General features: G+C 45.4%; 1 protein-coding gene across 4 annotated transcripts in view; it reads right to left on the bottom strand.

Annotated features, from left to right (window-relative positions):
* The window catches only part of ATP10B (ATPase phospholipid transporting 10B (putative)), a 300183-nt gene that overhangs the window by 38489 nt on the left and 247438 nt on the right, over positions 1-14256 (bottom strand). For all 4 annotated transcript variants that reach the window (XM_087429455.1, XM_087429456.1, XM_087429457.1 and 1 more), the window contains 3 exons: positions 5779-5970; positions 3712-4312; positions 975-1084 (listed from right to left, as the gene is read on the bottom strand). In XM_087429455.1, the coding sequence (XP_087285581.1) occupies positions 975-1084; positions 3712-4312; positions 5779-5970 (903 nt within the window). The remainder of the gene's footprint in view (positions 1-974; positions 1085-3711; positions 4313-5778; positions 5971-14256) is intronic.

Below are 14256 nucleotides of genomic sequence, written 5' to 3'. Positions count from 1 at the left end.
TGGTGACTGTCCCAGGCACTGTACATGTGTTCCCTTAGTTAATCTCCATGACAACTGTATGAGGCAGGGAGCACTAGCACCATTTTACAGACAAGAAAATCCAAAACTCAGAGAGGTGAAGAAACTTGCCGAAGGTCACACAACAGATATGCGGTGAGATTGGGACTTGTATCCAGGTAAAAAGGATGCTCTTAAACTCTATGTTGCACCAAGCACCATAAAAGAGATGAAGCGCTCTGGGGATTTACGGAGGAGAAACCAGTTCTAGCCATCTAGAAATGTATGCCCATCATAGCTTCCCTACCTGATTTTAGGGGCCTCATTAGATGCCCCTGATCTGGGATTCATAGCTCTCTTTCTTGCCTCCCTTGCAGGGGCTGCGAAATCAAAGACTGCAGGGCCTGAGGTGGGTAATCTATATGACTATAGCTGGGCCAAGGGCAGTGCAATAGGGAATGTGGGGACTGTGACCAACCACAGAACACAGCAGAATATATCCCTCATTGAAGGGATCAGCTGCCACACGGCTCTAGCTATTATCTGCTCTTCAAGAACGGAAGAGCAGATAATAAGTTTGCCAGATCCTCTAAATTTTCAAGAGAAACCAGAAATCTAGATCTTTATGTGATCATATAAAATTTCCCAAATGTCAAATCTAGGCAAATAATGTAAACTTTAAAGAGGATACTTTGAAGGCAAAACTATAACATCAAAAAATTATTTTATGAGTTATGGCTTACCAATTATATATACAATGAAAAGCAGAGAATGACAAAGCGACACTGATACGGAACCCTGTCATTCAGATTTCTGCCCCAGCAAAATTGTCAAAGTCATGGGTCTTGGTGGTGAGTCAGAATAGGTAATTTTGAAAATATTAAAACAATAAACATTAAGGGTCTTCTAAAAAGAAATAGAAAAGATGGAATCAGCGTTGAGGCCTTTCGGTTACTAAATGATGAATTTGTTCTTACCTTTTTGGCGATGCACAGTGTTCGAAGGCCATCTCTTGCATACAAGTCTAGATGCTTCTGGGTCCGGGCTCGGATTTTCCTCACCTTCTTTTCCATATCAGTGTCAGTTGCTGTCAAATAGTCATTGTCCCCCGTGAGGTCATGTACAAATACTTAGGGATCCCTGGTCCTAACACTCTGGATCTTTAGAGGGGCAATCCCCTTACAGCCCACCCCAGGAACATAGAGGAGCTCCCCTGAATGTCAGGGTTCCCTGGAAGGTGACGACTCCAGGAGTTCTTAAATTGTCTGCTTTCTAAATCTGATCATCAAAAGCCTGGCTGAGAAAAGTCCTATTTAAGGAAGGTAGGTTGTCTGAGGTATTGATCCCAAACACCTGTTTGCAACAGAATCACCTGGGAACTTAAACAGTAGAGATTCCCAGGGCCAGCTGAATCCCTGCTGAATCAGGGACCAGAGTCTGAATCTCGGTTGTTACCTAAGGTGTCTTCCATGCGGCCAGTTTAGATCTGGGTGACCAACTGTTTGCTAAGTCTTAGACATGCTACCCGCCACCTTCTCTGTCCTTGTATAAAGTTAGGTCCCAAGAGAGCTAGAGACCTGACTCCCATTGTTAAGTTCTTCACCACATCGGGTTTGCTGAGTTAGGCTTTCTTCCTATATAAGAAGTCATCTTAGAAAAATATTTTTTGCATTTCCTATAAATCTAGTGTGAAAAATATTTCACTGTGTTGCTCAAAGTCCCCTTTATGAAATCCTACATAATACTTTTCTTTTAGAAGAAATGTATCTTTTTCTCTTGAATTTCCAGTACCTTTAACTATCAGATAAAAAGCAAGTTTCAGCCTGGGTTGGCGGGTATGGGGCAGGATTGATGCCTTGCCGCTTCCCTTATCTAAGATGTCACAGATGTCACTAACCAATTGCACCACTTTGTAAAGCTGAGCTTGGAAAAGCTTCAGGATCCTTTACCAGAGCTCGATTGAGATCTTTAGAGGCCCTAAGTATATTTTGTGCACCTCATCCATCTCTCCATATAATGCAAAATTAAAAACACAATTCTTTTTTTTCTTTTTGGTGAGGAAGATCGGCCCTGAGCTAACATCTGCTGTCAATCCTCCTCTTTTTGCCTGAGGAAAACTGGCCCTGAGCTAACATTTATGCCAATCTTCCTCTACTTTATATATGACGTGCTGCCACAGCATGGCTTGATGAGTGGTGCATAGGCCCGTGCCCGGGGTTCCAAACCTGCGAACCCCGGGCTGCCGAAGCAGACCACGCCAGCTTAACCGCTATACCACCGGGCCGGACCCTAAAAATACACTTCTTAACAGTAACATAAGAATCAGGAAGTCCAACAAAGCTCTGATTTTTCCCATGATACTATTCTAAGGCTGTTTTCATGCAATATAAAAAATCCTTTCAAGGATTATTTTCTCATTTTCCAGGAGCTACTGTTTTCCTGGTGCCTTAAGCACAGTATTTGTGCATTGTTTTATTGAGCACTGTCTACAATGTTTTACTTTCAAAGACATCAGCTCCTGAGATTAAACTCTTTTGCCTTCCACCTGTGTAACTTTGAGTTGACCTTTTTGCTCAGGCTACCAGGAACCTCAGGGTCAAAGTGAAAGTTCAAACACTGTAAATATGTTAAATCTTGGGTTATTTTTTCCCTCCTTTTCAAAACATTGCTTCTCAATTCTTACAGTAACATTGTATATGTGTCTTTTATTGGAAGCATCTCTAATCCATTTTGGAGTTGGGTGAGGAACAAATGAAAAAACATCTCCAGGGCAGCTTGGATGGCTGTTGCCCAGGGATAGAGTGCCATGGCTCCCTTGACTCAGAAACACTGAATTCACTTGTCTGCCAGAGTCTGGGGATGAAGAGACCTAATTAGCTCCCTTTCCATTCTAAACACTCATCAATCCCCATGAACCTCTTGGCTCTGATCCACAGCTGATAATGCAGGAGGCACAGAGCTGCCTGGGCAATTCTAAAGCTTGGCTGGAATCTACCATCCTGGGAGAATCATAGTCCCATAACTGTCTTCTCCTCGTTAGCAATCAAGAAGCGGCTGCACATTAATTCATGCTGCTCCAAAATTGGACACTGATAAGTAGGGACTTCGGAACATTTTTCTGGCTTGGCACAAGTTTATGAAAATCCATTCATGGGAGGCTGGGGAAAAGGATAATAAAGAGGGACACCTGGGGCTTCCCAGAGTGCACTGAGCCTGGTGCAGAATTCTGACAGCATGCAGAGAGCTGAGAACTGGATTCAGGTGACCTGGGCCTAGGATTTATCAGTAGTTAGCTGTGCCATCTCTCATCAGTCACTTTCCTCTCTGAGTTCAGTTGTCTTCTCTCCAAAACTAAGAGTTGGGACCACAATGTGTTCTAGGGTATGTTAATAGATGTCCTGGTGAAAAAAATTGTGTATGGATAAGCCATGTTTAAACAAGTTTAGAAAACTAGAAACCGGCATAAACACAGTTAAAGAGGTTTCTCTATTACAAGACTGCCCCGAGTCTTTAGTAAGCTAAGGAGCACTGTCATTCTCTAGGCCGAGGAGATGCAGAATGCAGTGCGTTTTAAGGAAGCTGCTTTGAGGAGAGATTCTTGTGGGGCTGTGTTTCAGTTGGTACCACTGGACTAAGTGACACTGTAACTTGAGCTCCTCATTACCGTTCCACACTGCCTCTTAAACCATGGAGCCCTGGTGACATGGGACTCACCGCAGGCTGGGTCTTCCAGCAGGTCCATGATAACCGAGTCAGCACCCTTGGTGTAGACAACGATTTCACCTGTCAGCGGGTGCCTCACAACCACAGACATTCTCTTCCTGACAGAGTCGAAACCCAGGGTGCAGAGGACGTCAAAGGTCAGGCAGGTGCCCTGGGGCAAGCGCACAGTCACCTGCTCGGGCGTCCGGGACACCAGCGTGAAGCTGTAGGCATGGGTGGCATGCACCAGGGCAGCCTCATCTGGGCTCTCGGCCTCGTAACAGAGCTCGGGGCTGGCCAGGCCTAGGCCTGGGGCCTCCAGCACCACCTCCAAGGAAGCGCCCGACCCAGACCCCAGGATGTTGCCCTGGTCCCACGTGCTGCTCCTATAGCCGCCATCAGTGGAGTAGTCTCCACTGCACACAGACGTGTCGTCTCTCTCATCAGAGTCCGTGATGGGCATGTTGGTCCCCAAACTCTCCCCCAGGTCAGTGTCAGAGGGCACAGTAGATGAGAATGACTGGCTGAGGTTCAAAAGCTTCAACCTCTGGAAGAGCTGCTGAATCTTCTCCAGGGACATCCCGAGAGCCTTGGTCGAGGGTGGCACGGTGACCTTGTAGTCAAAGGAGGGATGTGGAATGTTACTGTCAATGTTGGGAAAAATATCAAGCTGTCTTATGGCAGAATATGAGGGTCATTTTGCAATAAGTAGATTATTTGGGCCTTCTGTGATTGTGGGCAAGTCTTCTCCACTCTGTGAGCCTCAGTTTACCTACCTATAACATGGGGGAGTTAGGCCGTTTCCTTCCAGCCCTGACATTGTAGGGATTAACAATGCTCATTTTCCTCTAGCTTTGGACCATCCTTTCTGATCACAGACAAAGGAAAGAAAAGGAGACAAAAGCCAGACTCACAGTGAGAGTTCACATTCCCTGAACCCCTTACCACAGGCTTGTCTGCTGTATCTTTGCAGCATCTCATTTCATCCTCCCAGCAACTCTAGGGGATACTATCATCATCCCAATTTATGGATGGGGAAACCAAGGCACAGAGAGGTTAAATAAATTGGCCATGATCACCAGTGTGTAGGAAGTAGAGCCAGGCCTCGGATCTGGGTCTACCTGACTCCAGAGATTGGGCTCTCAAGCTACCTGCCAGCTAAAGCCTCCCCGCTAACTTGAGAATTGAGTTGGATGCTGTCCTTCTAAAAATGGTACTTCTTCTTTTCTCAAAAATAGAGTTAATTTCTCAGATAATGCTTCCTGCCTCCCAAAGCTCCTTGAAGACTTCTGATAACTTCACGACTTTGCAGTGGCTGAATCTTAGTATAATAAGGGGAGGCTCTGGTTTGGTGCTTGGGTGAACCTCCTTTGCTTGATTTTATAGCCATAAGTGGTAATACCCGATATTCTCATCAGTCACTCACAAGGGAGCTTGGGTGAGAGTTTGTGGATAAAGACAAATCTATCTTCAGTACTGAAAAGTAATTCCAAGTATAACCTTCCATAGATGGCCATCCAGCTGCATTATCTCCCAATTGGCAGAACATCACACATGGTGTTTTTTTTTTTTTTTTTTAACCCCATGTAAAAGCAGAGACCAGTATACTATGATATTATTATGGAGTCATACAGATGGTTCTGCCCTGTATTAACCATACATCCTTCGTTAAGTTACTCAAGCTCTCTGAGCCACTGTCTCCTCACTTGTTAAATCCAAAGACATACCTCACAGGGATGTCGGGGCGTGAGGATTAAACGATAATGCAGAAGTGTGTAGCATGGAGCCTGGTATGTAGCAAGTGCTCAGTAAATATTAACTCAATATCTACCTTGCAGACAGACAGACACAAAATTTGAAAGCTACACAGAGAGCACATATAACTATTAACATTTTATTTAAAAATGAGGAAACTGAGGCCCAGCAAGGATAAGAGATAGGTTCAAGGTTTCACAGGGATGAAATGGAGACACTGTGGCTAGGGTTTAAGCATCTTGTCCCCCTGTTCAGGATCTCACCCCTCACCCCTACCCCTCCTCACATCCCCCCTCCTCACCATCCATCATCACCAGTCCTCACCCTCTGCCTGGGTTCGGTGGTTGTGGAGACCATGACGGAGTTGCAGATGGTTAGGGCCAGGAAGAAGTCAGCAATGGAGGAGGTCGTGGAGAGGGAAGACTTGGCAGGCCTGGTGTCTGACAAGGTCTCCAGCCACAGGGCAGCATCTCGCACCTTGGTCAGTAGGTTTTTATCTGGAGTCACATCTTTTTCCTGGGAGAGAAAGGCCCGGGTGAGAGTCTTTCTTGAAGGGACTGGGAAGAAGGCCTCCTCCAGCAGATTCTTTGCTGGGAAAGGATGATACAGTCTTCCCTGCAGTCTTGCATCCAGCATGCCTCCCCCTCCCACAGGCCTGGTCACTGCAGATTCTTATTTGATTCCTTCCTTTCCCTCAACCCCACATGTCCATCAGTTATAGGCTCTGGCAGTTCTTCCCTCATAGTTTCTCCCCATCGTTTGTCCCTCATTCCTGATGCTTCCAGCCAGGCTCAGACTCTCTGGCCCTCAATCCTGGATTTCTGCATCAGCCTCTAAACTGATGTTGCTGCCTCTCATCTCTTTTCTTTCTAACACTTCTTATGTATCACCTGTGCATCTTCCTAAAACACCATTTCCCTGTGGGTACTCCTGAGCTCCACAAACCTTCATGAGATCATCATTGTTGGCACGATCAATTCAGTCTGGCATCTAAAATCTTTCACAGTCTGCATTTCCACTCTTTAGTCCCATCACTTCTCAACACAGACTCTCAGCTCAGCTGGGTGGTCTGTTTGCTGCCTCCTGGATGAATATTCCTCTTCTATGCCTCTGATCTCACCTTGTTTGAAAAGTCCTTTCCTCTCTACCCAAATCCTACCTTCACTTCAAGAACCACGAGAAATCCCACGTGTCCATGAGATCTTATCCAGCCCACAATGAGTGCTCTGTCTTCTGAGCCACAATGGCAGGTTCTTGAACTCAGAATGTCCACAAGAGTCAGGCACGTAAGGTGCATGAGGGAAGTGGGCCAAAGTACAGATGAGGACACCATGGGATGGTGGGGGCTGTGACCAAGTCCTACATCATCTAAAAGGTGGCAACTGCTCTGCTAGTGAAATGCTCCACTGCTGGTCAGGTTTGCCAAATCTCTTGATTTTTCAAGAGATGATGTGGGCTGGATCTGACTCATGGGTTTCTAATTTTTCACATCTTTGTAGAAGTCGCCACTTATACCATCACATTGAAATTCACTACACGTTGACCTATATTTTAAATTTAATTTTCTTATGTCCATGTTTAATCTCTCTAGAGACGAGATAAGAACCTTGAAGACAGAGACTTCATTTTCCACAATGTTGTATCTTCTAGAGCTCCAGTTATTGCTTTGTTTGAAGCAGAAGTTCAACCAACACTGACTCTCACTAGTTAGATATGACAAAAACCATTTTGCAAAGAAGTTTCCACATAAGACCATTTCCATCAGTGTTCAGAGTTCACGGTTTAATTAAAGTTTGGAAGAGACTCAATGGTTGAAAAAGATGGACTGAGAGCATCTTGACTGATTGGTGCAGGGTGAGGACTGAGCGCCAATGAGCTAGTAGGGTTTATAAATAATAACCCAAGTTGAGATAAAAAAAAATCCCAGGGGGAAAGAGTCCTCAGACTGTGTCTTCTCTGACTACCAAGTGCAGTGACTCTAGAAATCAGTTTCTGTCCTCCCTGTGCTGCTGGCACAGGTGAGAGCCCCAGGGGAGGAAACCTAGACACATGGAGGAGGTGCTGGACGCCTGGAGGGGTGAGAGTTGGGTTTTCCAACAGCGCAGGGAGATTAAGGGAAACAGGGAGCAGAGATGTGGTGGAACAAATACCCTTCAAAGAGTTTCAACCTTCATTTGGAGTGCTCTCCACATGTCAACACTCACACCTCCATCTTGTTCAGACCATCTTAAGAAGACAACATCCAGAAAAAAGTCTATTTATTAAAAGGAAAATGCTAGATGCTAGTAAAACTGCATCAAGTCTGCATTTCCTTTCATTGCCCTGTAAATAATGGTGAACCATCCATACCATGTGGTGTCACTGCCCTTTTCAGAAAGCTTGGGAAGGGAGCATGCCCCATCCTTTCTCTCTTTGAGTGCAGTCTTCCTGGCAGGAGCTCATGCTGATGAAGCTCTTCCTACCTTTCCAAGCAATGTCATCTATGTGACCTCACTGGGTTCTCACAGTCCCAAGTTGAGATAATACTACTCCCAACTTAATTGAAACCCCGAGAGATGGGCTGACTTGACTAGTATCATACAGTGAGTTGGTGTAAAGCCAGAATCAGACGTCAGAGCCCTTGATTGCTAGTCTAGGGTTTTTCCTTTCTGTGGTCATGGTAAAGTCACCATGCCCCCTTATTAATGCTCCTCTGCAAACTCCTCTAACCAGATTCCAGGCTCCATCCAGTGCCTGCCATCAGTTTACCAACACTACTCAGGGAACTCTGAGCCCATTTCTCATAATTGTAATGATAGTTCCTATTCACGTAGTGTTTCTTATGTTCCAGGTACATCCATTATCTCATTGCTTCCCCACAGCAACATTATCTGTTGAGAACTACTATCCTCCCAGTTATATCCATATTTCAGATGAGGAAATTGCTGCCCAGGAGATTAAGAGTCTCGCCCAAGAGAGATTCCTTCAGTTGATTTGAAATAGTCTGACCCTAGAATTTGTGCTCTTAACCTCCATGCCAGGCTAGATGCCCTATGAGAAGGAAATGGCCTTTGATACTTGCTGACACCCCAGTGTCTTCAGTGTCTGGCATCCCAAACACAACTGACGGGCTTGTATATCTCATCGTTAGGGCTCAGCAGATAGTCCCTGAGATTATAAAGGAAATGATGGGAATCTTCCTTTTTCAGGAAACAGATTGCATTTGGGGGGGGTGGGATACCTGAACGGGATGATTTTAATCCCCCCCCACAGATACCCAGAGTTGAGAACAAGCTTGGAGTTCATCAGAGCCACATCCCCTGCTTTCTGGTGATAAAAGTGAGTGCAGAGAGGAGGAAAGTGAACCATTCAAGGCTGCACACCCAGTTCAGGTCAGAACTAGGGCAGCTTTCACACCGACTCCCAGCCTCTGACAACACACGGCTTTGCTCCAAGCCATGCTTTATGTATTTCCAAACAGTGACACAGTTAAAATGATTTAATGGTTATTTATTGCATGTCCATTTACCCTCCAGTCTATGAGTGCCATGAGGGCAGAGAGTGTCTGTCATGTGTCCCCAGTGCCTGGCAGACTGCAGGCACGCAAACCCTCATTGACTGACTCCTATCTAGGACACCACACTACCTCACCACTGATTAGCTCATGAGGTCTCTGTTAAAACTCTTCTTTAGTGTATTTCCACCCGATCATACAGCGATGAGTTAAGAAAAAACATCTCTGCAAAGGGCCTACTTCTCTCTGCACTGGCAGCAGGCCCAGCCTGCAGGTGTCAGCAGCAGATGTCAGTTAAGCTTCATCCAGTCACCGCAGACCTGTTTCCACAGGGCGAGGTTCTGCACGGTTCCCCTGGTCCACAGCCCACTGGTTTCCTGTCTGGTCCATTAACACTTAGGAACTTGGCACTTAGGACACTTAGAGAGAAAGCAGTGCCCCCACCCACCTCTGGGCCCTTTGGCTAACCTATTTCTCCAAAAGAAAGGCAATATAAATTTATGGGGCCCACCAGTCATTCAGATCAGAGCTTTGTGGCACCCAGGCACCCAGCTGGCTGGATTTTTTCCTATTGCACAACACTTAAATCTCACGCAAACCCTCTCTGAGGAAGGTGATCTCTGACCTCATGCGACACCCTCAAGGATCCTATTATTATCACTAGATGACATTTATTGACAACTTACAGCCAAGTGTTATAGTGCTTTCACATACATCATTTAATCAATGTAATAGCACTGATATAGCTACTATCATTCTCCCATTTTAATTATGAGGTGAATGGGGCTCATTGAAGGTAAGTAACTTGTTCAAGGTCGCACAATCAGTAGAACAGCTGGGTCCTGAATCCAGTTCTGCCTGATGCCAAAGCCTGAACCCTTAAACACTATGCCAGCACCTCCTGAACTTTAACATGCATATGAATCAACTGGGCATCTTGTTAAAATGCAGATGCTGCTTCAGCAGGTCTGGAGTGGGGCCCGAGCATCGACATTTCTACAAGCTCCCAGGTGGTGCTCACGATGCTGGTGCGAGGACCACAGTTTGAGTAGCAGGATCTGTGCTACATGGCTGCCCTATCGCTCTGACTTCCTTCCTGGCTGGGGTGTGTTCCACAATGAAGGCTGGAAAAGTAGGCCAAGCCCTACTGCACTACTCTCCTCTCAATTTTAATGATAACGCACTCCAGTTCACACTGGTGACCATCACTGATTGGGCGCCGCAGTTTGTCACTATCGGAATCCATGGAGCTGGCAGTGAAAATAAACAGGAACTGTGGCACATAGGCCTGGAAAAAACTCTTTGTGGCATGGTTCCTCCTATGTCTCCATCTCCTCCTCTGCCTTTTTCTCCGACCTGTATCTTTTGTTCCAGCTGTTCTTCAGAACCCCAATTCTCCATTTTGCTTGTGTAGATCATCTTCCCCTACAACAACGTGCTCTCCTCACCTCTCCCCACTAGATGGTTTTCTCCTTGCTCCGGTTCTTTAATTTTGTCTCCAATTCAGCTCAGGTGCTAACCCTTCCAGGCAGCCCCCCTGAAGCCTAGTCTGATGTAGGTGCACCTCTTCTGGGCTCCAATAGCACCTCAGCACCCATATATCCCAGCACTGAGAGCACTATCCTATAGTCACTGGGTTCTTCTTGCCCCTTCATTGGGTTGTGAGCTCCTGAAATCAGTGACAATATCCTGTTAAACTTTATATCACTGGTGCCTAGAACAACATATGTCATATTGTGGATGCTAACTGATTGTTCGACTGACTGACTGAATGAATAAATGAAAGGCAATTTTAAAGAAATGTAGACATTGAGAAAACATAGAATTGGCAGAGGTGGGAGGAAGCAGATCCTTCTATTTGTTGTTGGTGATTGTCTAAACTGGTACACCCTCTTGGGAAGCACAATCAAAATAAAAAAATGCACACATAATTTAGCAATTATACTCTAAGAACGAAAAACTCACACATCTATAAACAGATGATGGCTCAACCCTCCAACAAATTCTAACAACCATTAAAAAAAAGGATGACGCAGCTCTCCATTGAATATCTATCTGTCTGTCTACATATATTAAATATTCCCCCAGATTCATTAGGTAAAAAAAACAGCAAAGTCCAAAACAGTGTGTATGGTATGCTTCTGCTGACAGTAATGGATGTGCTCACGTGCATACCACACTCCTGTGCTTCTATAAATGCAAAACACCTCTGGGAAGGATATAGGAAACTGCAGATACTGGTTGTCTCTGGGGTGGTGGTTATCTCAGAGGAGGAGGGAGACTTACTTTCTACCATTTGACCTTTGGTTCCCTTTGCCTACTTAACCATGTGGTTGCATCACCATCGTGGAAACAAACTTTCCTGGGTTTTGGGAAGCTGGAAGCTGAAATCTTGTTTAGGGCAATGATATTTCTCCCCTGGCTGGGGTTGTGGCCTTGATGATACTGAGTTTGGTTCCAGAACTGGGAGAGCCCAGTGTTAGTAAATATTTGCTTTGATAGAAGCACATGGATTATTAAGGTAAGATTTTCCCAAATGGGATGTCAGCCCCAAAGGAAAAAACTCAGAGGCCTAGCAAGAAGGGAGTTTTCCAGATCTTGCAAGACCCCACCCCTTGTGAACAGGGTCACTGCAGCTATGTGCCCCCACTGGGGACCCTGGGGGCTCAGGGAAGCATAGTGAACATAGGCTTCATCTGTCCCTGCCCCGCGTGGTCACAGCACTTCCAAAAAGATTTTGTGTGCTTAGTTAATTAAATCACAACTCTTATCTAACCTTCCAGTGGGAGTGTGTGTAGGTGTGGACTGGAAGGGCTGCACAAATCTCTTCCAAAGAAAGAAAGGAAGACCAAGATTAAAAAAAGGAGGCAGCAGGCCAAGACACCTGTACTTTTCTCTATTACTTTCTTCCCGGAGGGTGGGAGGGGCTCTGCCTACGGAAGGGAGTGGTGGTGAAGTGTGGAGGATCCTAACCGGCCCCAGTGTAGACTTCATGATTAGGAAGATAGTCCTTGGTCTGATGATTCTGGAAAACATTTTGCAAGTGACACTTCTAAACAAAGACTCTCTGCTCAAATCTTGGCTGCTTACAGACCAGGAAAAAAAAAAGGCATTTCATTTTCCATCTGCCAGTAGCATTAAACATTGGCTCAGAACTCACCACTTTCATAAGTATATTATCCTACCTTAAAGCCACAGATTTTATACTAGCCAATTAGGTGACAATAACCAATGCTTCCTTGTTCTTTGTAGTAAAAGGAAAAAGCCAGTTTTTGTTGTTGATGCTCATCTTACTTTTGGTTTAGAGCAAAGGGCCAAGGAAACCAACAACTGGCTTCTTTGGAATGTGGTGGGGTACTCCGTCATGACCTGGAACCCTGGGGTTCAGAGGCAAGTTCTGACTGAATTTATAAAAGGAAGGTAAAGAACTGGTGGTGCCAAGAGATTATCAGACCAGGTGAGATGCCAGATGGGCAGAGAGCCTGCCAAGAATGGGTGGGGGTGGGAAGCAGAGATCCACCTGGGGCTGCCGCAGACTTTCTCCATAGGCTAATTCAAGGATCTGCCACTCCTGCCACAGACATTTTACAGGTTAGTGTTAGCATCCTTTAAGGAAGCATAAATCACCCTCTTTAGGAGGTACCTCCCAAGCTGTAGAAGGTTTTCATTTGAGCCAAATGAAGACTATTTCTTAGTGCAGCAATGGTATGCTTAGAAAGGTTCTAGAATCATCAGAAATAAAAATATGAATTTTCAGGCCCTACCCTAGACCAAATATATCAGACTCTCAGGGGAGAGCGCCTGACATTGTATTTTATGAAAACTTTCATTTCTCCTCCATGTCATCAGATATGTGAGCACTTGTCCAAGGCAGAGAGCTTTCCTTCTGAAAGATCCTTTAAAACTTCTATTAGTTACCCTTCTGTCCGGAAAACATGATTTTAAGAATTAAATCCTCAAAATAAACTCATGAAGCAGAACAATGATCCTTTGAACGATGGGGACATTGAGGCTTTCAGCTCAGTAAGTTGACCAAAGTCACAGAGCTAACAGACTGTGGAGCTGAGACGAAAGCCTAGGGATTTGACCCCAAATGGGCCTAATTCAGAGCTAACCGGGACCTTGCAGCTCAGCACAAACATTGTTATTTTATTCTTAGAACAACCAGTGAGAGTTGTAAGCAAAGTATCTTCAGGTGATGAAACAAGGATGGAAAGAGGTTTGACATGTTGCTTAAGGTTACCCAGCAAGCCAGGAGCAAAGCTGAAACCAGAACGTCCATTTCCTGACTCAGCCCAGTGCACTCCCTCACAAATACCCAGGGATGCTATTGTCCCACTAACCCCAGAGTTTCAAGCAATGTGACTGTAGAATGGCATATTTGGCAGTTCATAAGGAGAACACATCACCATCCCCCCCTTCCCAGGCAACAAGGATTGGGTCTTAATCTATGTGTCTGTTTCCTTATTGTTCGTGAATGAACTTAGTCAGAACTTGCTTTCGAAAGTGCCAGCCAGGGCAGAATGATGACATCCAGGACCTGGAGATAGCTCAGGAGTTAAGGTGTCCCTTTCACTGACCATTAGCTAAGGGCCCTGAATAAATGTTATATGGGCTGGCTCAGGGTTGCAATTTTCCTGAGCTACTGAGATTTGTCAGGTTGAACAGCAGGCAGTGAATCTGCGGTTACCAACTGAGATCTACAAAGGAAAGCTTCTTTTTTCTCCCCTTGTGTTCCGGGAGAGACATCCTCAGGCACGTGGGATGCCCATGGTATATAGAACTGGAAAGTGCCAAAAGACACAAAGAGTACAAGGCCTAGAAGCTGTGCGTAATGAGAACTCACTGAATTCATTGTTTAAATACTTAGATAAAGAGCTGGGGGAAGAGCATTCCATTCAGAGGGGACAGAGTTAAAGAACAGAAAGACTTGACAATATGCATGTCCTGTTATCCAACTTGGGAAATCAAAAAGAAACAAAAAAACAAAAATCTTCCTAAAGGCATCTATGGATCATTCCTCTTGTTCGTTTATGAGCATCATATGTCTTAACACATTGTTAGGGCCGGCCCCGTGGCTTAGCGGTTAAGTGCGCGCGCTCTGCTACTGGCGGCCCGGGTTCAGATCCCAGGTGCGCAGCGATGCACCTCTTCTCCGGCCATGCTGAGGCCGCGTCCCACATACAGCAACTAGAAGGATGTGCAACTATGACATACAGCTATCTACTGGGGCTTTGGGGGAAAAAATAAAAAGGACGAGGATTAGCAATAGAAGTTAGCTCAGAGCTGGTCTTCCTCAGCAAAAAGAG

This window comes from Ceratotherium simum, chromosome 4 (assembly GCF_057802395.1).
Source record: "Ceratotherium simum simum isolate JZ-2026a chromosome 4, ASM5780239v1, whole genome shotgun sequence".
Taxonomy (NCBI): Eukaryota; Metazoa; Chordata; class Mammalia; order Perissodactyla; family Rhinocerotidae; genus Ceratotherium; species Ceratotherium simum.
The sequence above is the reverse complement of the archived record's forward strand: the minus strand, read 5'-3'. Positions and strand labels throughout refer to the sequence as shown.